The following is a 25173-nucleotide window of genomic DNA, read 5'->3' as shown; positions in this document are numbered from 1 at the left end:
TAAGAACCAGGCACATCGGGGGGTGCTGGGTCACCGTATGCATGGCCCCCCGGGGCCACAGACAAGAGGTGGGAAGGCCTGTGGGTCACGGTCAGCAGGGCCTGGGCCCCCAAACCCACTCACCACCCACGCGCTGTGCGCCTAACGGCTCAGAACCCTGCGTCCTTGTACACTTGAGGGATTTGAATCTGTTAAGTCCTCACGTCAAACAAACAAAAATCAAAATCTTTCAAAAGACACTCTTATGAACTCAATCGTGTCCCCCCCAAATTCATATGTTGAAGCCCCAACATCCCAGGAGCTCAGAATGTGACTGTGCTTGGAGGGGGCGCCCGGCTGGCTCAGTCGGAGGAGCGTGCAACTGGATCTCGGGGTCGTGAGTTCAATACCCACGTGGGGAGTAGAGATGACTTAAAAATAAAATCCTGAAAAAATAAATGAGGTCACAAGGGTGGGTGGGCCCTAACCCGATGTGTGTCCTTACAGAGGAGGTGCTCAGGACAGGAGCACACACACAGGGAGGACCCCGTGAGGACACGGGGAGGAGACAGCCGTCCGCACGCCGCGCAGACCCTCAGCAGGAGCCAGCCCTGCAAATCCAGGGACTGGAAGGGTGAGTGGGCGCCGGGGGCTGGGGCCGGGCCTCCTTCTTCGGGAGCAGTAAGATGGACAGCCGCTGACGGTGGCGCCACCCTGTGAGTATATAAAAAAAGAAAAAAGAAGTCTTCCCCATTAAACGGGTGCGTTGTACGGTATGTTAATTCTAGCCCAATAAAGCTGTTCTGATTTAAAAAAACCGTCAGTGTGATTTCATCTCACCCAAGGGCTTTGTCAGCAGCTGTGGCTGATAAAAATGCCCCGATGCCCACACACTGGCCGGCAGCACGTCGCTGTCCTGCTGACGCGTTGGGCACAAAACCGTTCACTCACCAGATCTTTGCCGGGGGCGCAGTGCGTGGGAAGCACACGAGGGGTGACAGCTCTGCGGAATTGGAAGGTCCGTGTCCGCAAGGAGAGCAGCCACGCCCGGTCAGGTGTGCGTCCCCGGGGCCGCCCTCCCGCTGCGGCGGCCGGGAGCGGGGACAGAGCCCCTCGGGGCTGCAAAGCCCAAGGCAGCCCGTTCGTGCCCCTCGGCAGAAACCATCTGCGACCCGAGTGGTGCGTGAAGGGTCGCAGGGAGGAGCTGGGGCACGGGGACAGGGGGTTCCGGCATTCCCAGAGCCCTGCCTGGCCACCCAGACACCGGGGTCACGGCAGAGCAGTGGCAATAAGATCCTCAACTCAGAAAGCCCTCCGAGGGTAACACGTGTGGGCCGGGATGGGCGGGATGGGGAGCCATCGAGGCCCTCGGGCACAGTGAGGGGGTGGAGATGGGGCAGGGCTGTGGGCCCCAGTCTGGCGGTTTGCAGAAAGGTGCACACACAATTCCTGTGTGATCTGACAACCCCACGTCTGGGTCCACACCCCGAAGAACGGGAAGCCGGGACTCAAACAGATATGTGTCCACCCGGGCGCACGGCAGCACGGTTCAGTCCCCAGAAGGTGGAAGCGACGCCCCATGTCCATCGGTGGATGGAGGGTGAGCACAGACCGAGGGTCACCGCGTACGCGGGAGGACGCGGACAACAGCGTTGGTGCCTTTGGCAAGACTGGGACCATGGCAGGTCCAGGAACTGGCGCCCAATTCCATCTCACTGGATTGAAAACGATTTCAAGTCTTACACTCTCACAGGTGGAACAAATCGTGCACTGGCCACGTACGGAGGCGTCGAGTTGATGGTCTTGGGCCTCCAGTTAGGGTCTGAAAACACACCAGCTGGGAAAGCAACAGAAACAGATTTTAAACTCCTCCATGTGTTAAGTTCCCGGGCCTGGAGAAGCTAGCATCAGCTCGTCACGTGAGACTCAGTTTGTGCCATAAACTATGAGCTGGGGGAAGGTACACACAGTGCGGTTCATCCACGCGGGGGAACACGCTCCAGCCTTAGGAAGGAAGGGACCCTGACACCTGCCACGACTCGGAGGGACCCCGAGGACACTGGGCTCAGTGAGAGGAGCCAGACCCAGAGGGACACATCCCGCAGGACCTCACTCCCAGGAGGTCCCCAGAGGAGTCCCGTCCACGGAGACAGAGAAGAGAGGGTGCGAGCGGGGGCAGGGGCAGGGGGAGGGGGAGGGGAGTCCGTGCTTCGTGGGGACAGAGTCCCCGTGTGGGGAGATGGAACGTTCTGGAGACGGAGGGTGGGGGTGGTTACAGGACAGGATGAGTGTGCTTCACGCCGCTGAGCTGTGCGCTTAGAGACGGTTGAGGTGGTACATCTTGTGTGTGTGTATCTGATCACAGTTAAAAAGAATGAGAACATTAGCAATAAGGTGACCTCCTCATCCCAATTTGCCCAGAACTTTCCCGGTTTCAGGGCTGAAAGTTCCCTGTCCTGGCAAACTCGGTCACCCTGATGAGGGCCACCACCTCGAGAGATCAGATTATCCTGTGACCCATCTCTCTAGGGCTCAGAGAGGGAAATCACACCGCCCAAATCGCTCAGCAGAACTGAGATTTGAACTCAAGTCTGTCAGACGTCGACCCTACGGACCTTTCCGGCAGAGACAGCAGGGCCAGGCCACTCACCCCCACCCCGGCCGTCTGCCTTCCCACCCAGACCCTGGGAAGAGTCTTCTCTTCCCTCCGAAACCATCACTGCCCGGGTGGGTGGCTCTGGGCATGGTGCGGACGTCCATCCGGCGAGCCCGGCCCTCTCCTGCAGCACCTGCCCTCCCCGATGCCCAGACAAACCCGACGCTCCCCTCCCGTGTCCACCAGGCACCCCTCAGGTGCCGCCCTTGGTCGGTGCCCGGGGGTCTCCCTCCTGGGGCCCAGGACAGGACGCCCCAAGCCTGGGCAGCCCTGAGCGGGAGCAGGCAGCTTGGAATCCAGCTGCCTCGGCCACCTGCTGGCGAGATGTCCCCGGGTAGGTGACGTGCCCTTCCATGCCTCACTGCCCTCACCTGTGAGCTCAGGGGTCTCATGTTGCCAGGCACCATGAGGAGGAGCCCTGGGCCTGGCCACCTTCAGGCCACCCCGTGAGCGTGGGGACAGTACCGACGCCTGCTAGACGCCCGCCCAGCATTCAGGAGGGTGCACCCTTCTCTCCACCACTCCATCCAACAAGTACAGTGTATCCATCCCTCTCTTGCGGATGGGGAAACTGAGGCCGGGGCTGCAGAGTTCTTGCCTGTGGTCACACACAAAACATGGAGACAGGGTTCCAGGCCAGGTTGGAGTGCCAGGGAAACCGGGCAAGGTCCAATGTCTTGTGGCTGGGGCCAGTGGCAGAACCCCGTCACCTCCGGGTGTCCCCTTCCCCGGGAGGAGCCCCCCCCCGGCTCCCCTGGCTTCCCAGGATCCCCATGGAGCCCCTGGAGGGCCCTCCTAAAGCTGTTCCTTCTCCTGGCCCCCCGAGGCTGCAGCTCCCGGCCCCCTCTGTTCTATCTTAGTACACCCCCCGCACCCCAAGGTGCCACTCACATCAGGGAGCACTTAGCCAGCCCTCTTAATCAGCAGGGCCTCTGCTGGTACCCCCACTCTGCCACCGTCCCAGCAGGGCCAGAGCGGCCACCCAAAGCTGCCTCCACCCCGGCACCCCAACCTTCCAGCTCAGGCCCCAGTGGGGGCGTCCTTGGGGCTGACTGGGGGGTTGCTGGTGCCTGTGGGAGGAGCGAGCCAATGGGGACCGACGACCACATGACCTCCACCACCTCCCAGGTCTCCCCAGATCTGCCAGGGTGCCCAAGAAATGGCCTCATCATCTCCCTGTCCCCTTTAAGCCCCTCTGGCCCTCAAAACTGTCAGGGACAGCTGAGTCCCGGGGAGGGGAGGGGCGGCAGGGGTAAAGCAGCCGACTCAGGCCAGGAGGGTAAGTCCACAATACAAACCCCAGGGGGGCGAGCAGGGGGACACCAGGGGGCCTGGGGGCAGGGGTGGTGGGCAGGTGGGATAGGGAGGAAGTCCTGACCTCAATTCCAGCCCACTCCCCATTCACTCTCCGAGGGGAACCACCATAGCCAGCTCACCACAAGACACCTGCATTCTGGGGCTGCCCGGCCCGGGGCAGGAGGGTCCCTGGCTCTGTCCTATCTAGGACAAGGGGAATCGGGGAGGAAGGCCGCCCTACCTTTCCTCTTCCTCCTCCTCGCTGCCCTCTGCCCCATGGGGACAGGCCCCCAAACTGCCCGGGACAGCTGAGTGCCACGGAGGCTGTGTCTCCGATGTCCCTTGGGTGGGGTCCCTTGACCACTGCCCTGTGGCTCACTTTTCAGGTCGCTGAGTGGGGCCCGCTCTACAGGGGCTGCCCGGTTATTCAGAGCAGCACTGAGTGTGGTCGGGAGCGTGGCAGCCATGGGCTTGGCCGGCCCAGCCCTTCTCGCGGCACCTGCTCGCAACCCCCGGGCCAGGGCACAGGGCGCGCGTTCGGCCGCTGACCTACAAGGGGGGCAGCGCTCCCCGGACCCAGCGGGCCTCCCCCCCAGACCTAACAAGACTCATGCTTAGGGAGCACCCACTGTGCTGCCCCCAACACCCCTCTCCTCCACCCTTCTCTGCCAGCCCGGGAGACAGATGGGCCCGTTGTCACTGAGGGAGGGCAGACTTGGCAGCGGGGAGAGGAGGTGTGTCCGCCATAGGCCGGAGCCCGACGGGCTGTGCTCGAACTGGGCGTAGCGCTAGGGTTCCACCACGTGTGCCAGCAAAACCCGCCGGCCCCGCGTGCGGCCCACCACACCTGCCGCAGACGAGGCCCCCGGCCCAAAGCCCCCTCCCCGAGGGGCTGGTCACAGCTCCTGCTTCTGCCCCCGCAGCCTCCGAATCATTCCGCCGAGCCAAGCTCATCCTCCCCAGGAACCAGGGCCCCTGGCCGCAACGCAGCAAAGCCCGCCTCCCGCAGCCCCTGGGGTCACTCTGTCCCCGCGTGTGTCCCCTGCGTGGCCCGAGGGGCCTGTGGTGTCCTGCTCCCCCAGGCTGTGAGTCCAGGTGACCAATAAATGGCTACTGGACCTCATCTGCCCACTATCAGATGCTGTCAGCGCGGCCACCCCCTTACCCCACGGTGGGACGCCCGCCTTCTCTAATGGGGCGACAAGGAGTTCATTAAAACACAAGCCACTGATGCAATGGCCCACAGGTCAGCAGCCAGCCACAGCCCGCACTTCTGTCCCCGCCCGGCCTGGGCTCCCCGGGCCAGGCCGGTGCGTGCCCACTGGAGCTCCACCGTCCACGACACGTGGCCCGGCTGAAGCCCCCCGGGGCTCTCTGCGTGGCCACCCACAGACGCTTGCTCATCTTCAGCATTTTGAGCAGTGGGCAGCTGGAAAGCGAGGCTCAGCAGGGGAGGGGGGCTTTCCGGACACCCCAGTGGGGAGGCACAACTGGCCTTGCTCCTGAGGGCGTGTCATGCCCACTGTCTTCCAAAGGGGGGACCCCCCCCAGGACAAAACTGCCCAACAGAAGCAGCACGATCGCCCACAGGGCAGGGAGCTGCGGACATCGCTGCACGAGGCGGCGGCCGTCGCGGGCTCTCCCCCGTGCAGGCCCCTGACCACAGGTGTCCCTGAAGCCATCGGCCCCGCGTGGGCCCCGGGACCCCCGCCTCTGCCTCACCCTGGGTCCCAGCCCCTCTCGACCCTCGTCTCTCTTGGCCGCTAGCCTGGACAAGCACTCTTTGCCCACGTGGGGAACTTTCTGGCAGGGCTCCCTGCCGCGCCTCATCCTGCAGGTGGGAAGCCACTGGGCCCGGTTCTGCTGGGGCAGCAAGGCGGGGGCTCGGTCGAGGGACAGCGGGGGATGTTTCCTCAGCCTGGAAATCACAGCACTGACGGCTCCCGGCTGAGGGACCCGAGGCCTGCAAGTGGCCAGGTACAAACCGACTGGAGAAACCACCACCAGGGCCAGTTGTGAAGTGCTCGGTGCACGCCCCGCCCTGTGCCCAGCAGCGGACACCTGTCACCACTTCAACCTCAGCCCCGGCTAGTTTCTGGGGGTGGCCTCAGACTGGGCGCTTACACAACAGAGATGTGCCCCCCAGGCCCCCCGCAGTTCCGGGGGTCAGAAGTCTGGAATCCAGGTGGCGCAGGGGCAGGGCCACGGCCGGCCGGGCTCCAGGGGAGCCTCCTTCCTGCCCTCCCAGCTCCTGCTGTGGCTGGCAGTCCTTGGCACCCCCTGGCTGCAGAAGCATGCACGGCTCCGATCTCTGCCCCGTCCTCTAGAGATCGTCTTCACGTGGCCTCCTTAGGACACCTGTCACTGGATCCGCAGTCCAACCTCATCTTCGCTCATGACATCTGTGAAGACCCTGTTTTCAAATAAGCGTCCTTCCCCAGGTTCCAGGGTTTAGGAGCTGCTGCTCTTTCTGGGGAACACACTTCAACCCCCAGGAGCCACCCTGTGTGTATCCCCCCCGCCTCCCGTTATCCTTCTGCCAACTGCACCCGGGGTCCCTCCGCGGCTGACCAGGATCTAACAGAACATTCTATTCTCTCCTCCCACAACGCTCCTGACACCATGTGTGGGGCCCCTCTCATTAAGCAGGTCTGATACTGCCTGGGGTCAGGGCTGACCCCACAGGCTCAGGGCTCCGCCCCACACACCTGTCCCCCATCCCAAGTCCAAGCCTCCTGCACTTCTGGCTGACCGGTTTTCAAACTGGGGCTCCCAGCACCCCTCCTCGGGTTCAATAATTTGTTAGAACAGCTCACAGGGAAACAGTTTCCTTCCTAGATTACCCGTTTATTATAAAGGATCTAACTCAGGAACAGCCAGGTGGAAGCGGGGTGCAGGGCGAGGCACAGGGCAGGGGTTAACAAGCTTAACCATTGCTAGCGGCATGAAGCACACTTACACCGTCCTGCGGCCACGCCCACCCTCCGTCTCCAGGACTTTCCATCTCCCTAAACTGAGACTCTGTCCCCATGAAGCACGGATTCCCCACCCCCTGCCCCAGCCCTGGCTCGCACCCTCTCCTGTCTCTGTGGACGGGACTCCTCTGGGGACCTCCTGGGAGTGGGGTCCTGCGGGATGTGTCCTTCTGGATCTGGCTCCTCTCACTGAGCCCAGTGTCGTGGGGGTCCTTCCACGTCGTGGCAGGTGTCAGGGTCCCTTCCTTTCTAAGGCTGGAGAGTGTTCCCTCGTGGGGACTGACCGCACCGTGTTTATTGATTCATCCATCGATGGACACCCGGTTGCTTGCACCATTTGGCCGCTGTGAATCACGTTGCTTCTCTACTCCTTGCTTTCAATTCTCCGTGGATGAGCCTGTTCTGGATGCATCACCCACGTGGACTCACGCCCCGTGTGGCCCTGTGTCTGGTTCCCTGAGTCTCATGGGCTCGGGGTCCGTCCCTGTCGTGGCAGGGGTCAGAGTTCCTTTCTAACTGAACACTATTCCAGGGTGTGGATGGACCACTCTTCTTTATCCATTCATCTGTCGGTGGACACTTTGTTGTGTCCACCTTTTGGCTACTGTGACCAGCACTGTTTTAAGCACTTTACGTATCTTGATCCATTTCATCTTCAAAATCAACCCCTGCTGTTGGTTCTGTTCTGCCCGTTTCACAGAGGGGTACACTGAGCCACGGAGACGTGAAACGACCTGCACGCTGCCGCTGCGGAGCACCGAGTGAGAGCTGCGATTCTGGAGCCGGGCAGCGTGGCCCTAGTCACGACTGTGATGCCCGTGCCCACCCTGCGCCCTCCCTGCAGCTCCTGTCGGGGGATGCACGCTGGGAAAACCCAACCCGTGCCCTGGGGACGCCCGCAGCGGTGGCCTCGCCCAGCTCCGACTCAGCTTCCATCAGCTTCGACGCCTACTCTAACCCCACACTTCACGATAGCAGAGCCCACCCTGAGCTCCCCCCCAGATCCTCACGGCGTTGGCGGTGGGGAAGGAGTCGCCACCACCATTTTGTGGTTGGGCGCCTTTTGCAGGAAGGGGTAACTTGCCAGAGGTCGCTCTGCAATTAGAGAGCTTTGCTTTGAGACGGACACAAGCTTTAAACCCTCCCCTCCAACGAGCTTCACACACTGCAGCCAAAATCTGAGCCAACCCATGGGCAGGTCTGGCCTGATTCCTGCCCGCTGGAGGAATGCAATCCATGGCTCCCTGGCCCATCCCTCCAACCCACCCCAAGAAACAGGCATGCCGCTGCCCCCGCTCTGCACAAGGCCAAACCAGACGGCAGGGAGCCCTCTCTGCACACTTGCTCAGTGGTCCACTCTCCGCAGAGTGGAAGGAAGATGGCGGCCCAGCACTACCACACGTCCCAGTCACAGCCCCTTAAAGAAGAGGAAACGAAGGCTTAGCAAGCAGACAGTGTGGCCTCAAAGGATGGGAGCAGAAGGTGAATTGTTCAGTAAACCCACGGGGGTTGTAGCTCACTTTCCTCAGTGTATCAGTCAGCTGCTGCCGTGTAACACAGGACCACAGACAGAGGCTTAAACAACACACGTTCTCCCCAGTCTCCATGGGTCAGGAGTCCGGGCCTGGCGTACCTGGGTCCTCTGCTCAGCATGTCTCGGGAGGCTGCGATCCAGGTGCCAGCCAAGGCTGAGTTTTATCCGATGGCTGAGTTTTATCCAACGGCTCCACTGGGGAAGAGTGGTCTGCTTCTGGGACCACTCATGCGGGTGGTGGGCTTTCCTCCTTGCTGGCCGCTCCTGGCCATCTGGGCCTCCCAACAAGCTCCCTTCATCAGCGCCAGCGAGCCAAGAGTCTGCCAGCAAGACAGAAGCCACAGTCTTACGTAGCCTAATGCGAGAAGTGACCTCCATCACCTCTGCTGTATTCTGTTGGGTAGAACCCACCACTGGGCCAGCCCACTCTCGAGGGGCGACAGCAGGGGGCAAAGATCCACGGGGGCCATCTCAGAGTCTGTGGGCCGAAGTCAGGATTAGTAACTATCAGCCACAGGCTCTGCAAAAGGACAGCACTCTCTGCTAAGCGCTGGCATGAGCCAGATGCCCTCGCTCGGTACCGTGTGACCCCAAAGTGGCTCCCCGTGCCCTCAAATGGTGGAATGAGGAACCTGGGGCTGGGCTGAGTGGAGCCACCAAGATAACCCAGGGAGGAGGGGTGGGGCCAAGTTGTTTCCAAAGCAAGGACGCCTGCCATTACCCAGTAGATGCCGGCAATCCAGGCCGGCAGCACAGGGGACTCTAGATACTGAAAGTGTAGGTTTAAGTCCAAAGTGAATTTCAGTTTCTACCCAATCTTAGAGCAGCTGGATGGACGAGTCCTCCCTCCTGCCCCGCATCAGGACAGACGTCTCAACCTCCCGCCGCCGCCGCACGGTGCCTGGCACAGACCCCAGAACATGCGAGACCTGCTCAGCACTGGCCGGACCGGAGCCGTCTGCCCATCCCTGGCCCCCACCCGGGGCTCTGGAGGCCTACTGACCTCACACACACTACACACATCTGGGGACCCCTCTCCCAGCCGGCCCGCTGCTCTCTGCAGTGTGATACGGGGGACTGGCTGCTCAGTCATCATCCTAAAGGACCCGACGGCCAGACGCCATGTGCAGGCCACACCAGGTCCTGGGCTGGACAGGCAGCTGCAAAGGTCCGGCAGGGACAAACGGAGAAGACCTGAGGTCTGAGCAGTCAAAGAGCTGAAATTTACTGAAATGCTAAAACCTCACGTTGTGAATCAGAAAAAGATGAAAAGAAATAAATGTTACGGTAAGTCAGATCCAAATTTTTTTAAATTAAAAAGAAAAGACAAGAAACGTGGCGCGGGGTGCTTGGGACGAGGCAGTAAGAAGATGGCGGGGGCTCCTTCCTGGCACCACAGTCCAGACCCAGAGGCTGCAGTGAGCATAGCAGCGGAGCCAAGCGCGCCACTCACATCCCTTCCGAGCGGACGGGGTGGGCTCTGTGCTGGGGCCCAAAGAGGGCAGGAAACCCCTCTGACTTCACCCTGCTTGCCTGGAAGCTTCCGGTTCACGACAAGGAAGTGAGACCAGCTGAACCCCGAGATCAGGGCGGCCTGCACGGCCCCCCATGATGCCCTCTTCCTCCCAAAGAGCACCGGGGCAGCAGGGGAGATGCACAGACCCGCGAGCCTGCGAGGCACGGCCGTGGCTGCCCGGGCCGGAGCGCACAAGGAGCCGTGTGTCAGGGAAGTGGGGCTTTATTTCCTTTAGGCTTGCAGCAGACACATGCACGTGGGTACAACAGGGCTCGCGGAGGGGTACACAGTGGCTCACCCAGCCCTGGGGCCAGGCCTAGGCACACAGGAGCACAGCCCGGCCAGACCCCACAGCCAATCCTGAGGTCCTGGCCAGTGCCCCCGCCTGGTTCCTCCCTGCACTCGGCCCAGGACCGCGTCTGTCCTGGGAACTCTCGGGCCACGGCCTGCACAGGTGTCACTCTCTTAACCCGACCTACAGCCGAGAACCAGCGCAGGGCACCCCCGCCGGGGACCCACGTTTTGGTGAAGCCCAGACCTTAGGCCCTTCCTCTGGCCCTCGACCCTGCTAAAGGGCGGCACCTAGTGGCGGACGATAGCACTGCCCGCGGCAACCCCTCCACCCGTCCGGTCCAGGGCAAGGGGGCTTTCTCCTCCCGCGGAGCCGCAGGGGCTGGACGGGCACTCAGGGGACCCTAAGCCTTCGCAGAGCGTTCCCGGGGCCACGACTCCAACGGGGCTACCGCGAGCCCTGACAGTCCAAAAGGCAGCACTGGACTGGAGAGTGCGGCTGGGGCACAATGGGGGCTGGGCACGTCATGGGCGTGCACCGGGCCGTGGGAGCTTCAGAGAGGAGCCTCACCCCGCGCCTGGGACGCCCTGGGCTCCTGCAGCAGGGTGCGGTGCCCGGCCACACACACCCTCCGCAGCGCCTCCACACCGACACCTCAAGGGCTGGGCCATCCCCTCCACTGGCCCTGGTGCCAGCTCAGGGCTGGGGGCGCAGTGAGCATGGGGGAAGAAGAGAGCCGGGTCAGAAACCGCCTCCACCGCGGACCCCGGGGGAGCTGCCGCCTGTCTGGTGTCCAGCAGAGGCAGGTGAGGCCCCTCTGATTCCAAGCCCCAGGCCCCGGGCAAAGCCCCTGACACAGGCCCTGCACACAGAGGCCGCCCCCCGCCAGCCAACCGCTCGCAGAGCCCAGAGTCCCCTGGGTGACGCTGCCCCAGAAGCCCCCGAGTTGCCAGGGCTGCGGGACAGAGGAGCTAAGTGGCCTCGAATTCCCAGCCCCATGGAGCGCGTCCCAGCCCAGCACCCCTCCCACCTCGGCCCCCCAGTTCAGGAACCCCCCAGGGCTGGCCCAGGGTGACAGAGGCCCACACTGCAGGCGCCCTCCGCCCCGCGCCCCCCCCCCCCCCCCGCAGCCCTAGCGGAGGCCGCACTCCACGCCCTGCAGCTTCTCCTGCTCCATGGCGCGCACCAGATCCTGCACGAAGCGCATCTCAGAGGCCACCTGCTTCGCCAGGGCCTCGTAGCGGTTCTCAAGGCGGCTGAAGCGGCGCTTGAGCCCACTGGCCCCCAGCAGGGCACCCTTGGCCTCTTCCTGGGCCTGTCGCTGCAGCGCCTCGGTCTTGTGCAGCTCCTGCCGCAGCCGCCGCAGGTCCTGGCCGATGCTCTCGTTCTCCTCCCTGTACCAGGCCTCCTTCTCCTCGTAGATGGCCGTCAGCGCCTCGATGTCCTCGTGGAACAGGCGCCGGCTGTGCTCCAGGCCCCGCAGGCCCTCCTCCGCCGCCGCCACCTCCTCCAGCACCTTGGAGAAGCGCTCGAAGTTGACATAGGTGTTGTTGGGGGGCATGCTCGAGTGGGACTTGATGGTGTACTCCTTGAGACGCGCCGTCTTCAAGCGCCGCCGCTCGGGCTTCCGGCTGCTGTCCTCACGCCGCACGTTCCGCCGCCGGATCGCCTGCAGACACAGGCCCGTGAGCTCAGCGGGGGGCGGGCAGGGGGCGGGCAGCGGCCACCGAGGGCCACACGCAGCGCTCGGCCGGCTTTCCCAGATACTGTGCTACCCCAGCGCGCGGCCCTGGCGCTCTCCTGCCAGGAGGGCAGAGCTCAGCAGTCACGCCAGAGACGGCGGCGAAGAAAACACAGACTCTGGCCCTTTACAGAAGGTTGCTGCTCCTGGCCGGGACGCCACCCATTCTGGAAGTTTCTGTGGGAGGGAGCCCTGCTGCGTGCAGAGCGGCTGAAGAGCCAGCCGGGCACCACAGGGAGACCACCACCACCTCGGGGCATACCCCATGCCCTCTGCCACCCAGGCCCACTCCCCCGGGGGCCCTCCCCGGACAGAGGCCGTGTCACCCTTGCCGTCCTTGAGTGGGAGCTGCCCCACCCACCTCACCTTGATCCAGGAGTGCTCCAGGCTCTGGGCGATGGTCATTCTTCTCCTGGAAGAGCCCCCCACCCTGGTTAGTGCCATGCATGCCACGTGCCCTATCCTCCCATGAGGCTGGCGGAGAGACGAGCAAACAGGGAAGGGATTTTCCAGGCTCTCCCCCACACCTCTGCTCTCCGTCCCCACCCCTGACGACTCCTACACACAGACCCCCAGGGACTCCCCTCCAGCCTGGGGGCAAGTCCCTTAAATGCCCTTGAAACTACTTGTGATCTCCAGAGCGTATGCTCCGTTCAGCCAGCAAGGAGCCCATGAAGGGGCCAGTGGGGGCGCAGGCCCCGGGGTCTTCCATGCTTTCTGAGGGGTTTTGTGAACTGGGGCGAGACCGAACGCTGGGTCTCGCCAGCTCCGGCGCCCACAGGAGGGACCAGAGAGGTGGAAGGAATTGAGCGGCTTGCGCCAGGGGAGGACTGTCAGCAATGGGAGCCCCTCTCTGTGAATGAGGGCCCCGTGATGCCAGAAGTTTTAGATTTTCCTGGGAAAAGTACCTGAGGAATTTGGAATTTCACAGGAAAACTATCTTAAACATCAGCAAGGAATTAACAGCTCTTCAAGACACAGTAGAAGCCAACTTGAGCATCCACCACTGACCCCAACTCCCAGTTACGCGGAGGGGACAGCATGGAGGGACACACTCTCGGGGAGCCAGAAGGCCTTCCCTGCCAGCCCCCAGCCCCCTGCCCAGCCCGGTGTTCCTACTTGGGGTCTTTGACAAGCAGCCGGCGGATGAAGTCCTTGGCCAGCTCGCTGGTGTTGCTGAAGTATTCCTCGTCAAAGTCATAGTTCACGGCCGAGATGTTGGTCAGGGTCTCCTGCTTGGTCTCACCCAGGAACGGGGAGGCGCCGCTCAAACTGGAAGGAGGACAAAGGGCTCAGCGTCCCCGGCACTTGGTCCCTGTCACCTCGGGGGCTGGACACAGAGGAAAGTGGATGCTGGGCCCTGGCCTCCCCCGCACACCCACATTCCCCCAGAACCTGCCCCCAACCTGCCCCCAGCCTCCCACCAGGAAGCACCAAAATGTCATGCTCAGCCACTGATTGGCACTAAAGAGGAGGCAAGTGTCTCTAAGGAAGCTGGAAGCATCTGCCCCAAACGTTTAGTGAATACAGAGGAAAAGCTGGTGACTTCCCAGGAGGGTGTCCTGGCCAACACCATGCCAGCCGGGCAGGGTGCATGTCACCAGAGATGACACAAGGATATTGTGTGCGTCCTGAGCAGCTGTGCTAGGGGGCCACTCCACCACTCCATGGGGCTCTGGGCACAAGGTACTGTGACGTATAATAAGAAATACACTTCTGGTCCTCACCCGTCCTCGGGCACAGAGCTCCCATAAGCCTCGTACTCTCCTAAACACTAAGAACTAAGAAGGTGGGAGTACCTGTTATGATACTCGGTCTCTAGCCTAGGTTTGTGAAGTGGCTGCAAGGTGATAAGATGAGAAGAGCCCTTTGCCATCTATCACAAGCCCCTTTCAGCCACACCAGAGTCTACCCGAATGCAGCTACTTTTGGTTGGAAGGGCCCTAGATGACCGCAGGCTGGGGCTGGGGGCTGGGTGAAGCAGCCATGGGGTTAGCAGGATGGATCTGCTGGGGCAAGAAGAGGGGCTGGAGATTGAGTTCGTCACCGACAATTTAATCACTCGGGCCTCCACAACAGAAGCTCCGTGAAATCCCTCAACGAAAGGGCTCGAAGTTTCCAGGCTGGATTCTGAATGCCTGCACGTGTGGAGAAGAGTGCATACCTCCAAGTCCACAAGGACAGGAGCTCCTGCACTTGGAGCCCTCCCAGACCTCGCCCTACGTGCCTCCTCATCTGGCCGCTGGTCCGTATCTATGGCCTTCATAACTAACTGGTACCAGTAAGCACACTGTTCTGAGTTCTGTGAGCTGCTCCGGCAGGCTCTCCAGGCCAAGGGGGCTCATGGGAGCCTCTAACAACCTGGCTCGTGGCTGGCGGCTCAAGTGGGACCAAGCCCTGAGCCACCTCCACGCAGAGAGCACCAGAACTGACTAAAGCTGTGGGACACTGTCCTGGGTGCCCCAAGATGGGTTTTTAAATACTTTTCAGTTAGTTTTTGTTTTTATTTTAATTTTTTTTAAGATTTTATTTATTTATTTGACAGACAGAGACACAGTGAGAGAAGGAACACAAGCAGGGGGAGTGGGAGAGGGAGAAGCAGGAGCCAAAGGCAGACGCTTAACGACTGAGCCACCCAGGCACCCCCTAGTTTTTGTTTTTAAAGATCGAGGTAAGGGGTGCCTGAGTGGCTCAGTCAGTTAAATGTCTGCCTTTGGCTCAGGTCATGATCCCAGGGTCCTGGGATTGAGCCCCATGTCAGGCTCCCTGTTCAGCCGTGAGTCTGCTTCTCCCTCTCCCTAGGCCCCTCCCCGTTTGTGCTCACTCTCTCCCTAAAATGAATAAATAAAATTTTTTTTAAAGACTTTATTTATTTGACAGAGAGAGACACAGCAAAAGAAGGAACATAAGCAGGGGGAGTGGGAGAGGGAGAAGCAGGCTTCCCACCGAGCAGGGAGCCCAATGCGGGGCTCGATCCCAGGACCCCAGGATCATGACCGGACCCTAAGGCAGACGATTAACAACTGAGCCACTCAGGCGCCCCAAAATGAATAAATAAAACCTTAAAAAAAAAAAAAAATCTTAAGAAACCTTCAGGGTGTGGGGCGCCTGGGTGGCTCAGTGGGTTAAGCGTTGTATTCGGCTCAGGTCACGATCCCAGGATCCTGGGATCGAGCCCCGCATCGGGCTCCCTGCTCAGCAGGAAGCCTGCTTCTCCCTCTCCCACTCCCCCTGCTTGTGTTCCCTCTCTCGCTGTGTCTCTCTCTGTCAAATAAATAAATAAAAATCTAAAAAAAATAAACCTTCAGGGTGGATCACTAAACCACCTGACAAGGGAAGAAAGAGCAGTGGGGGCCTACTTAACACAGGGATGGAGGTGAGGAACAGTCCAACCGTGGCGCCTGAGGGAATAGGTCAGGGAAACCTCTTCCGCACAGAGCAGGGCTCTCCAGGAGCCTGAGACAGGAATCACCTTTCCCTCCTACACAAATTCATTCGTTTGCTCATCCACCCATCCACCACCTACCCACCCATCCATCCACCCATCTACCATCCATCCATCCACCCACCCACCCATCTACCATCCATCCATCCACCCACCCATCCACCATCCATCCATCCACCCACCCACCCATCCACCATCCATCCACCCACCCAACCACCATCCATCCACCCACCCAACCATCCACCATCCGTCCATCCATCCACCCACCTATCCACCATCCATCCATTCACCCACCATCCATCCATCCACCCATCCACCGTCCATCCACTCACCCATCCACCGTCCATCCACTCACCCATCCACCATCCATTCACCCACCATCCATCCATCCACCCATCCACCATCCATCCATCCACCATCCATCCACCCATCCATCCATCCATCCACCCACCCATCCACCATCCATCAATTCACCCACCCATCCATCCACCCACCCATCCATCCACCCATCCACCATCCATCCATCCACCATCCATCCACCCACCCACCCATCCACCATCCACCCACCCACCCATCCACCATCCATCCATTCACCCACCCACCCATCCACCATCCATCCATTCACCCACCCACCCATCCATCCACCATCCATCCATTCACCCACCCACCCAACCACCATCGGTCCATCCATCCACCCATCCACCATATCCATCCATTCATCCACCATCCATCCACCCATCCACCATCCATCCATCCATCCATCCACCATCCATCCATCCACCCATCCACCCACCATCCATCCATCCACCACCATCCATCCACCCATCCACCCACCCACCAAGTTCACTGAGCACTGTGGCGGGTCAGAGCCCACGGTCCCTGTCCCTGCCCAGAAGCCTTCCTGAGCCAGCAGGGCCCCAGGAGACGCAGGAAGCACCAACCAGGCACTCACAGGATGTAGGTGATGACTCCGATGCTCCTGGACAGAGCACACAAGAAGAGAGGAACAGTCAGCTCAGCGGTGGGGGTGGCACCCCAATTCCCAGAACCTCTACCTGGCCCAGACGGGGAAGCCAGAAGCCCATGGCCTGCTCTGCTCTCCTTCCAGGGTCTGCACGGCCTCCACTAAGGGCGTTCCTCCCTCAGCTCTGGGTGTCTCAGGACAGGGCACCGAAGCTCATCTGGCCACACCCACCCCTCAAGGCTCAAACTGGGCAGGGGAGGGGTTGGGGCAGATGTGGGACTCTGTGCCTGCCTTGCTCCAAGCAGGGCTGACAAACTCTTCCTACAAAGGGTGAGACAGCGAATGTTTCAGGCTTTCTGGGTCACAGTTTCTGTCCCTTGTCTGTTTTGTGTTTAACAACACCTTAACAAGAAAACCATTCTGAGCTCACGGACCTGCTCTGGCTGGCGGGCCATCGTTTGCCGACCCCCGTTCCAAGGCAGTGGTCTGTCTTGCCCACACCCAGCAGCACCACAACCAGGCGGATGGCCTACATCCCAGCCTGAGGCTGTGGCCTGGCAGCTCCCAGGCTGAGGGACTCCCTGAGGAGCAAAGGGGCTACATGCCAGGCATGTGTGTGCTGAGCTCAGCGGCAGGCGGCCCTGGCCCCACCACTCCCCGCCACTCACCACATGTCCGCCTCCAGACCCAGGGGTTCATAGTTGACGATCTCCGGAGCTGCGGGGACAGGGAGACGCAAGGGGCGGGGTCGGACGCTGGTACGTCTGAGGAAGCACGGGGATACGGCCACAGGGAGCAGCAGGGCCCACCTGGGGGGGGGGCACGGGGGGCAGGGTGGCCTGACCTCCACGTGCCTGACACCAGGACTCGGGAGAGGAGATCAGGGGGGTGGGCCAGATGCCCAGGGGCCAGGCCCGAGGCGCCCCCACAGGCCAGGGATCCTCCAATGGCCCCACAAACCCCGGCCCCAAGGCACTATGCAGAGCCATACCCACGAATTCAGGGGTGCCAAAGATATTCTTGAACTCATTCCCTGCTTCAATCTTGTGGGCGATACCAAAGTCGATGAGCTTGATCCGTGGGTTGGGCACGTTCTTGTCCAGCAGCATGATGTTTTCTGGCTGGGGGTATAGCAGGTCTGTTGCTCTGCCGGCCCAGCGTCCCCAAGACAGCCCCGTTCTCCCCTGGAAACCCCCCACAGGTCACCAGCCTGCACTCTGTGCTGTAAGAGCTGGACCCCCTCCCTGGACCCGCCACCCTGCTGGAGCCCACCTTGAGGTCAAAGTGGGCGATGCGCTTGGAGTGCAGGTAGTGGACGCCATCCAGGATCTGCTTGAGGAACTGAGTGGCCTCGTCTTCCGTCAGCGACTCCTTTTCCGCCAGGAAGTCGAAGAGCTCCCCACCCGAGACCAGCTCTAGGATGAGCACCACGTCCGTCTTGTTCTCGAAGATGTCGTGTAGCGTGATTATGTTGGGGTGCCGGATCTCCCGCAGGATGTTCACCTCCCGCTCGATCTCCTCCCGGCTGACGCCCCGCCGGCTGGACGACAGACGGCGCTTCTTGATGAACTTGGCCGCGTACTCCTTCCCGGTGCCCTTCTGTCGGCATTTCCGCACAATGGCAAACTGGCCGCTGCGGGGACAGAGGAGTGAGCAGGGGCCCGGCGAGGGACTGGGGAGGGGACAGGGCTTCTGCGACAGCACCTCCTGGCCCCGCCAGGTGGCAGGTGAGCTGCTAGGTGGGTCCAAAGTGGCCATGGCAGGTCTGCCAGGCAGAGAGCAAGGAAGTGGCTCAGTGTTTACAAAAGGGAACTGAGTCCATCCCAGGGCCGGTGGGATCCCAGGCAGCCAGGAGAAAGCGGCCGACAGGAGGTGTTTCCTCGGGCACAGCGGGCAGGAGGCCCTGAGAGCTGCCCACCCTGCTCGCCACCCGTGTTAGAGGAGGGGGCTGAGGGGCGGGGCGGCCAAGACGGGTCTTTACTTTTTTTTTTAATATTTTATTTATTTATTTGACAGAGAGAGAGAGATAGCGAGAGCAGAAACTCAAGAAGGGGGAGTGGGAGAGGGAGAAGCAGGAAGCTTGATGTGGGACTCGATCCCAGGACCCTGGGATCATGACCTGAGCCGAAGGCAGACGCTTAACGACTGAGCCACCCAGGCGCCCCAGAGGGGATCTTTCATGTGATGTGATTCTACACTGATTTGACTTTCCACAGTCTATTTCGTCATTTTTAAAAACCTAAGAAAAAACTTAAAAAGCCACTAACTTCTTATTCAACTGGTCAAGTAAGAGGAACACACACATTTTCGAACTGACAGAGAGGACGGGGGCCAGAGCCTGCACCCACGGAAACGGGAGCTTAGACACAGTTTCCACGCACCTCTGCAGTTCCTTCCAATGTCTGCCCAAGAGAAATGACAACAGAAATCCACAGAGAGGGTTCTACGCAAATCCTCAGTCAGCACGATTCCCAGCAGCCTCAGGGGGAAACAACCAAATGGCCATCGACAGATGAATACATGTCCACCACGCACGGGCATGTCAATCGGCCACGAACAGGAGCCAGGCGCCCACACGCGTGGCCCCGGGGACGGACCCCGAGCCCACGACGCTCAGGGAAGGAACCAGACACAGAAGGCCACGCGGGGTGTGAGTCCACGTGGGTGACACGTCCAGAACAGGCTCATCCACAGACGGGAAGGGGGCTCGTGGGGGCCGGGGGCTGGGGAGGGGTGGGGAGGTGACAGCTAATGGGGACAGCTAATGGGGACAGGATTGCTTTTGGGTGATGGAATGTTCTAGAATTATTTAGGGTAACAGCTGCAAAACCCTGTAAATACACTAAAAGATCACTAACTTGCACACTGTAAATGGGTGAACTGTACAGTACGTGGATTATATCTCAAGAGAGCAGCTATTAGAAGAGACAGAAATCCTATTTACTGTACCCCAGGGAGCTGTCCAATGTCCAAATTATTTTGCTATCCAAGAACTTAGTTATATTAACTTACTGTAACTCAAGAGCTGGCTGAAAAAAGCCAGACAATAAGTATTTTTAGCCTTATGGGCCATGTGGTTTCTGTCATAATTCTTGTGTGTTTTTACAACCTTTTAAAAAAATAAAAAAACATTCCAGGTTCAGAGGCAGGCAGGCTCACACTAGGCTGGGGCCGGATGTGCCCAGAGGCCGTACTTCGCTGACTCCACATAAGTGGGGACCAAGTGCAAGACAAAGCACACGCTCCTGAAAGAAAACGTCAAGGCACCACCAGGGATCAAGAGAAAAGAGACAGGGAGGTGAGGGGGAGGGCTCCGAGGAAGGAAGGGCAGAGATGGGGACAGGCAGGTAGGCTCGCCGAAGATGGCAACAGCAGAGGCAGGCCAGGCAGAACGAGCCTAGGAACAGAGACACACAGACGAGCAAGGGACCCAACGGGGTTTGTGCGGTAAGTGGACCAACCCATCGTGCCAGCACAGATGTGTTCTACCCACGCTCAATCGGAAGATGGGGGACGTTCAAGGTGGGCAGCCTACTAACACAGTGGGCTGAATGATGGCCCCGCCAAAGACACCCACGGGTGAAACCCAGAACCTGTCAACAGATCACCGCTCCTGGTAAAAGGGACCTTGCAGGTGGGAGCAAGTCAAGGCCCCTGAGGTGGGGGTGACCCTGGGTTCCCGGGGGCCAGCATCCTCACGAGGTCCTCAGGAGAGGGAGGCAGAGGGTGGGAGTCCCAGAGATGTGCAGACCCCGCGCTGCTGGCGGTGAGGATTGGGGGGGGGGGGCGCGGGCCAGGAATAGGCAGGAGTCGGGTCTCCCTGGGGCCCTGGGGGGAACCAGCCCTACAGGTCTGTTTTAGACTCCAGATTCCCAGACCTTTCACATAATTGCACGTCCTTCTAGGCCACTGAATTGTGGTGATCAGTGACGGCGGTGACAGGAGACTCAAACACTCATCCAAAAGCCAAGCGCACAGGTCAGCCGAGAAAGGCAGTGCTCCTTGTCAGGCCTCACCCCCCTACCTCCTGAACCTGCCACAACGGTCCTCGGGGGACACTATTCTCCTGCCCCTTCCACGTCTCCACTAACTCTCCCGTCACCCGAAATGCTTCCCCTCTCTTCTGCCTGCACCAGCCAAGCAAGTCCCACGACAAATCCCCGATGGGAATGACATCAAATTCTGAACGTTCACCCCATGCCGGCAGCACTGGGCTAAGTGCTGGACGTGGGGCCTCGTTTTCAGATAGAAGGATTGTTTTCCCCTGCTTTTTTCTAACGTGAACTAACAAATGAAGAGGAGTAAGACAGGGCTCATGGGAACAGGCAAAAAATGCTATTACAGGCTAAACTGGGTACCTCAAAAATCCTTGTTGAAGTCCTAACCCCCAGCACCTCAGAGCGGGACTATCCGGAGACAGGGCCTTAAAGACGTGATTCAGTTAAAATGAGCTTACATAGGGTGCCTGGGTGGCTCAGTCGGTTAAGCGTCAGGGTCCTGGGATCGAGTCTGGCATCGGGCTCCTTGCTCAGCGGGGAGTCTGCTTCTCCCTCTGCCCCTCCCCGCTGCTTGTGTGTGCTCTCTCTCAAATAAATAAAATCTTTAATAAAATAAAATAAAATGAGCTCACAGGAGTGGGATGAATCCAATCTGACCAGTGTCCTTTTAATAGGAGAGAAGGACACATAGACACAGACAGACAGCCCTGTGAGGCCATGGGGAGATGATGATCGTCTGCACGCCAAGGAGAGGCACCTCAGGAGGAACCAGCCCTGCGGACACCTTGATCTTGGACCTCCCGCCTCTAGGCCCGGGAGAGTATGAATCTCTGCTGCTCACGGCGCCCCGTCCACAGTACTTTGCTGTGGCAGCCCAAGCCCACACAAGTGCCCACACCACTCTATGAAGTGGAAGCCAGAGCGGAAGTCCACGTTGTCAACCCACAGAGTGATTTATTTCCCAAGACTATCAGTGTGAAGGTGAACTAGGAAGAAAGAATCCCCCAACCCCTCCCAAGCACACACACAGACACTTGCTTCCAGTTCATGCAGCCCCATCCCCCCCGGGACAAGAAAACGTGGCCCTGCTTTATTCGTGGTCCTCATCACCACGAGGATGCCGGGCTGCTAATTCCCCTGCCTCTGAAACCGAGAGCTTCTGCGGCAGGCATCTGCCGAGGTGCAGAGCGAGCATGGGAGAGAATGCTGTCCGGGCACAAGGATGCACGCTCTTCCCAATGCACAGGGCTCCGTCTCACTGGGACATCTACTGGGCCTCTTCCAGGGGGGCAGGCAGAAGCCTAATGCCCACCTCTGGTTCCAGCACACCTGGGCTTTGCAGCCAGCAGGGCTTGGTCTCAGGGCTGGAATCCCACATGGCCACTTCCAGTCTGCATGGCCTGGGGCAAGCTGCTTCCCTCCTCTCGGCCTCCGCTTCTTTATAAAACAGGGAGGGCAGGTGCACCTGCCTTGTAGGTCTTTTCGTAGGTGAACCAAAGTAACAGAAGACAGACTAGAACTTGGGATGTCCAAAAGACATCTATAACTCATATAAACTGTGGCACGGCGTGCGCAGCATCCTGTGCCTCTAACCCTTCACCTCACGGATCTCCAAGCACATTTGGGATCATCGGCTAGAGCCGCGCCGCCCAGGACGACAGCCACCGGCCACGCGGTGGCCCGCACGCCAGTCTGAACTGAGATGTGCTGGGAGTGTGTATCACACACCAGATTTCAAAGGCTTCATATCCAAAAAAGGTGGTAAAATCTTTCACCTGTAATTTTTGTCGCGCTTACAAGTAAAATGATAATAGTTCAATCTATTAGGTTAAATAAAATGTATTAATTATTAAAACTGACCCAGCTACTACAAACCTTCAGTACGCTTCCGGGTGGCAAACATTCTACAGGCCACGTAACGCTCCAGAGGCAGTGGAGCTGGACCACTGAAGAAACTTCCCGTAAAATCCTTACAGCGACTACCCCTGTTCTTAGGTCACTGGGTCTGCACATACGTATTCCTGTGGAATTAATTCCTAACAGCGGAATCGGTGGGTGAAGGGGCATATACATGGGACATTTGGCTGACTTTGGCCAAGCCGCCCTCAGCGGGAGGACCTAACACATTTCCAACAATAAAGGATGAGATGGGGGGGCGGGGGGGCCTACGTTCTCTACCACTCTATTAAGGAAATTCCTAAAGGAGGGACTTCAGAATCCCAAATGAGCCTGAAACACTTTCTCAGCCAAGGCGTGAGACTCGACTCAGTTATTTACATTCCCTTTTGGTGACATCATGGGGCTGGTCAGCAGCGAACTCACCAAATAAGGTCTGAGGCTGGGGGGGGTGGGGACGGATGGTGCCTGGCTAGTCTGAGGCACGGTGTTCTCAGGGGACACTCCCAGGCCCCTCCAGACAGGAAATCAGCTGCCTGGCTGGAATGGGAAACCTCCGCTCTTTCCCACAAGAATGCTAAACAATTGGCAGGGACGTGGGCCCAGACAGGAGGCCTCTCCCGCAAACGTGCACGAAAACCAATCATCTCCCTCAAGAGAGGATTAAATAGAGGGACAGACCTTTACCAACAAACACTGCTACCACCTAATCTCTCACGCCACACGGCAGGAACGCTGGTAGGTGCTCCAATTCTATTTCTCCCCAACAGAGAAGGTCAGAACAAGAATGTGCGGACAGGGCCACCTGACTCCAAAGCCTAAATTCCTTCGGCCAGCACATGCCACTGACTCATTCCTCCTCCGAAAGGAGGATGAAGGACAGGAGGGGGGTACTATCCGGAAACCCCACAGCGCCCCTCTCCCATGCCCCGAGGCCCGGCGGCCGGCCCTGCTCACCTGCCCAGCTCCTCCCCCATCTCATAGTAGTCTTCTACGTCTTCCTGCCTGAACGTTGACATGGTGGGCGGTCTGCCTTCTGGTGCCTTCCCCTCGCTCAAGGCTGGAGACAGGACCTCAGGGAGTCCCCTAGCTGTGACCCTGGAGGAGAAAGGGGAAATAGGGAAGAAGTGAGACGCCAACTATTACTCTTAGCTACATGGAGCAATCTCCCCCACCTTGCGCCCCCAAACGAAGTTCCACGCTCCTCATAAAAGGCACATGCATGTGGCGGGCCGGGTACTTTCCCATTACCTCACTTGGACACCACACCACCCAAAAGGTCGCTGGAAGCCCCACTGTGCAGGCTTGGCCCCGAAACTGCCCCCAGGCCCACACCTCTGGCTCCCCACACACTGCCCCAACCCTTCTCTGCCTCTCCCTCCTAGGCTTCTCCCAACCTGCTCATCCAAAGCACCCCCCCACATTCCTGCAAATTCCCCCCACACTGCACACCCCCAAACCCCGGGGCTCCCTTACGCCTGTCCAACCTGCTAAGTCGTTCCAGTGCCAACACCCCCCACCTCCCTGCCCGTCTGCGACCTTAACCCCTCCTGTCCTCACCCATTCCCCCAACAAACCCCTGACCTCCACAGATCTCTTAAGACCTTCCTCAGCGGTGTGCTGAATTCCTCGGGAATTGAACAATGGCTTCCAAACTCCGGCCAGCCCCCCACCCACGGTCGCCTGCCCCTGACCTCCGCCGTCCCGACAGCACTAACCGCTTCCCCGCTCCTCGAAGGCACCCCTGCAGAGGCCCGCACCCCGTCTCCCCCACCCGCAAAGGGCCACATCTCAGAGTCTCCTCCATTGTCCTTCCCCCAACCTTCGGACAAGCTCCAGGGTACACCGCCATGGCCCCCTCCAAGGCCCCTCCAAGGCCCCTCCAAGCCCTAACGTCCGGGTTCGAGCGTCTCCAAGGCCGCCACGCCCCTCGCAAGCCCCGACCCAGCCCCTTCTCCTGCCGGCTCATCCCAGGAGGTCTCCGAACGTCCCCCCCGCGCCCCCGAAACGCCGCCCCGGCCTCCCGCGCCCGCCGCGGGCCACGAGTCGCGCCCGCTCCGCACCGTCCGCGGCCCCGCGCCCCGGCCGGCCCTCTGCCGCGCTGGCCACCGCCGCCCTCTCCAGCCCCGCCGCCTCGGCCGCCGGGACGCGCCGACCTGCGTCGACGTCGCCGCGTCAGCCAGTGCCCGCCCCCGGGAGGGGGTCCCGCCGCCCATTGGTCTACGCGCCCGCCCCTCGTGACGCCCCGCCCCCCAGCCGCCTTCCAGGCCCAGCGGGCTGGAGTCCGGTCCTCCGGATGATGTATCGCCACTGGCCGGCAGGCTCGCCTTCAGGCAGCGGATTGGCTGGAACGGGCGTCAGTCACACTTAGGAAGTCGGAAGGCCGACTTCCGGCCCCTGCGCCACCCCGCCCGCTCTCCTCTGACCCCGGTCCTGAAGCTGAGGGGTGCGATACCGAACTGCTGCATCCCTCCTCCTGCCTTCCTTGAGCACGAGACAAGCGCATGCGAGGCCCAGCTCCCGCATGGCCGCTCCTGGGGTGGACCCCGGGACCGCTTTAGTCCCTGAGTTGCAGTTTCCCCCTCTGTAAAATGTTACCCACGTTCCAAATGCATAAACAAAAATGCAAATGAGATCAGTCAGGTGTTGCCATTCATGCTTGATTTTTCTGACGTGTGTTGTCTCAAGATACACGATAAAACAGTTTGTTAGTAGGTACCAATCAACCACCATAGGAGGTAAAACATGTTAACATTTCTCCGGTTCTGCAGATGGGGAAGCTGAGACCCAGATAGGTTAAGTAACCCACCCGAAGTCACACAGCCGGGAAATGGCATAGCTGAGAGTCATTCCCAGAAAGCCCTGAACCACTGCAGATGTC

The 25173-nt window shown here is 60.0% G+C and overlaps 1 protein-coding gene and 1 long non-coding RNA gene across 3 annotated transcripts; both read right to left on the bottom strand.

The window, feature by feature from the left end:
- Nucleotides 1-222: 222 nt before the first annotated feature.
- LOC144380129 (uncharacterized) lies at nt 223-1888 on the bottom strand. The gene is made up of 2 exons (XR_013443942.1): nt 931-1888; nt 223-693 (listed from the first exon to the last, which is right to left on the bottom strand). It is a non-coding gene; the product is annotated as an uncharacterized LOC144380129 (long non-coding RNA).
- Nucleotides 1889-10162: 8274 nt separating this feature from the next.
- DAPK3 (death associated protein kinase 3) lies at nt 10163-24459 on the bottom strand. Of its 2 annotated transcripts, none has more exons than XM_036116051.2 (9): nt 24356-24459; nt 23250-23390; nt 17671-18031; nt 17390-17519; nt 17067-17115; nt 16387-16413; nt 13109-13261; nt 12356-12401; nt 10163-11917 (listed from the first exon to the last, which is right to left on the bottom strand). In XM_036116051.2, exons 2-9 carry the CDS (start codon nt 23309-23311, stop codon nt 11381-11383), a joined length of 1365 nt encoding a protein of 454 aa, XP_035971944.1. In that variant the 5' UTR covers nt 23312-23390; nt 24356-24459; the 3' UTR covers nt 10163-11380. The 2 variants fall into 2 exon arrangements, with proteins under 2 accessions (XP_035971944.1, XP_035971945.1); XM_036116052.2 differs by lacking the exon at nt 24356-24459 and adding an exon at nt 24115-24202.
- Nucleotides 24460-25173: the final 714 nt, after the last annotated feature.

This window comes from Halichoerus grypus, chromosome 1 (genome assembly GCF_964656455.1).
Source record: "Halichoerus grypus chromosome 1, mHalGry1.hap1.1, whole genome shotgun sequence".
In the NCBI taxonomy this organism is placed as follows: Eukaryota; Metazoa; Chordata; class Mammalia; order Carnivora; family Phocidae; genus Halichoerus; species Halichoerus grypus.
Note: the sequence above shows the minus strand (reverse complement) of the source record. Positions and strands in the feature narration are given on the sequence as shown.

What these genes read in the sequence shown, in the direction of transcription:
- DAPK3 (XM_036116051.2), bottom strand. Translation starts at nt 23,311, where the DNA reads ATGTCAACGTTCAGGCAGGAAGACGTAGAAGACTACTATGAGATGGGG. An exon ending in ATGGGGGAGGAGCTGGGCAG is followed by an intron (nt 18,032 to 23,249) that starts GTGAGCAGGGCC and finishes CTGTCCCCGCAG; the next exon opens with CGGCCAGTTTGCCATTGTGC. An exon ending in TGGCACCCCTGAATTCGTGG is followed by an intron (nt 17,116 to 17,389) that starts GTATGGCTCTGC and finishes CTGTCCCCGCAG; the next exon opens with CTCCGGAGATCGTCAACTAT.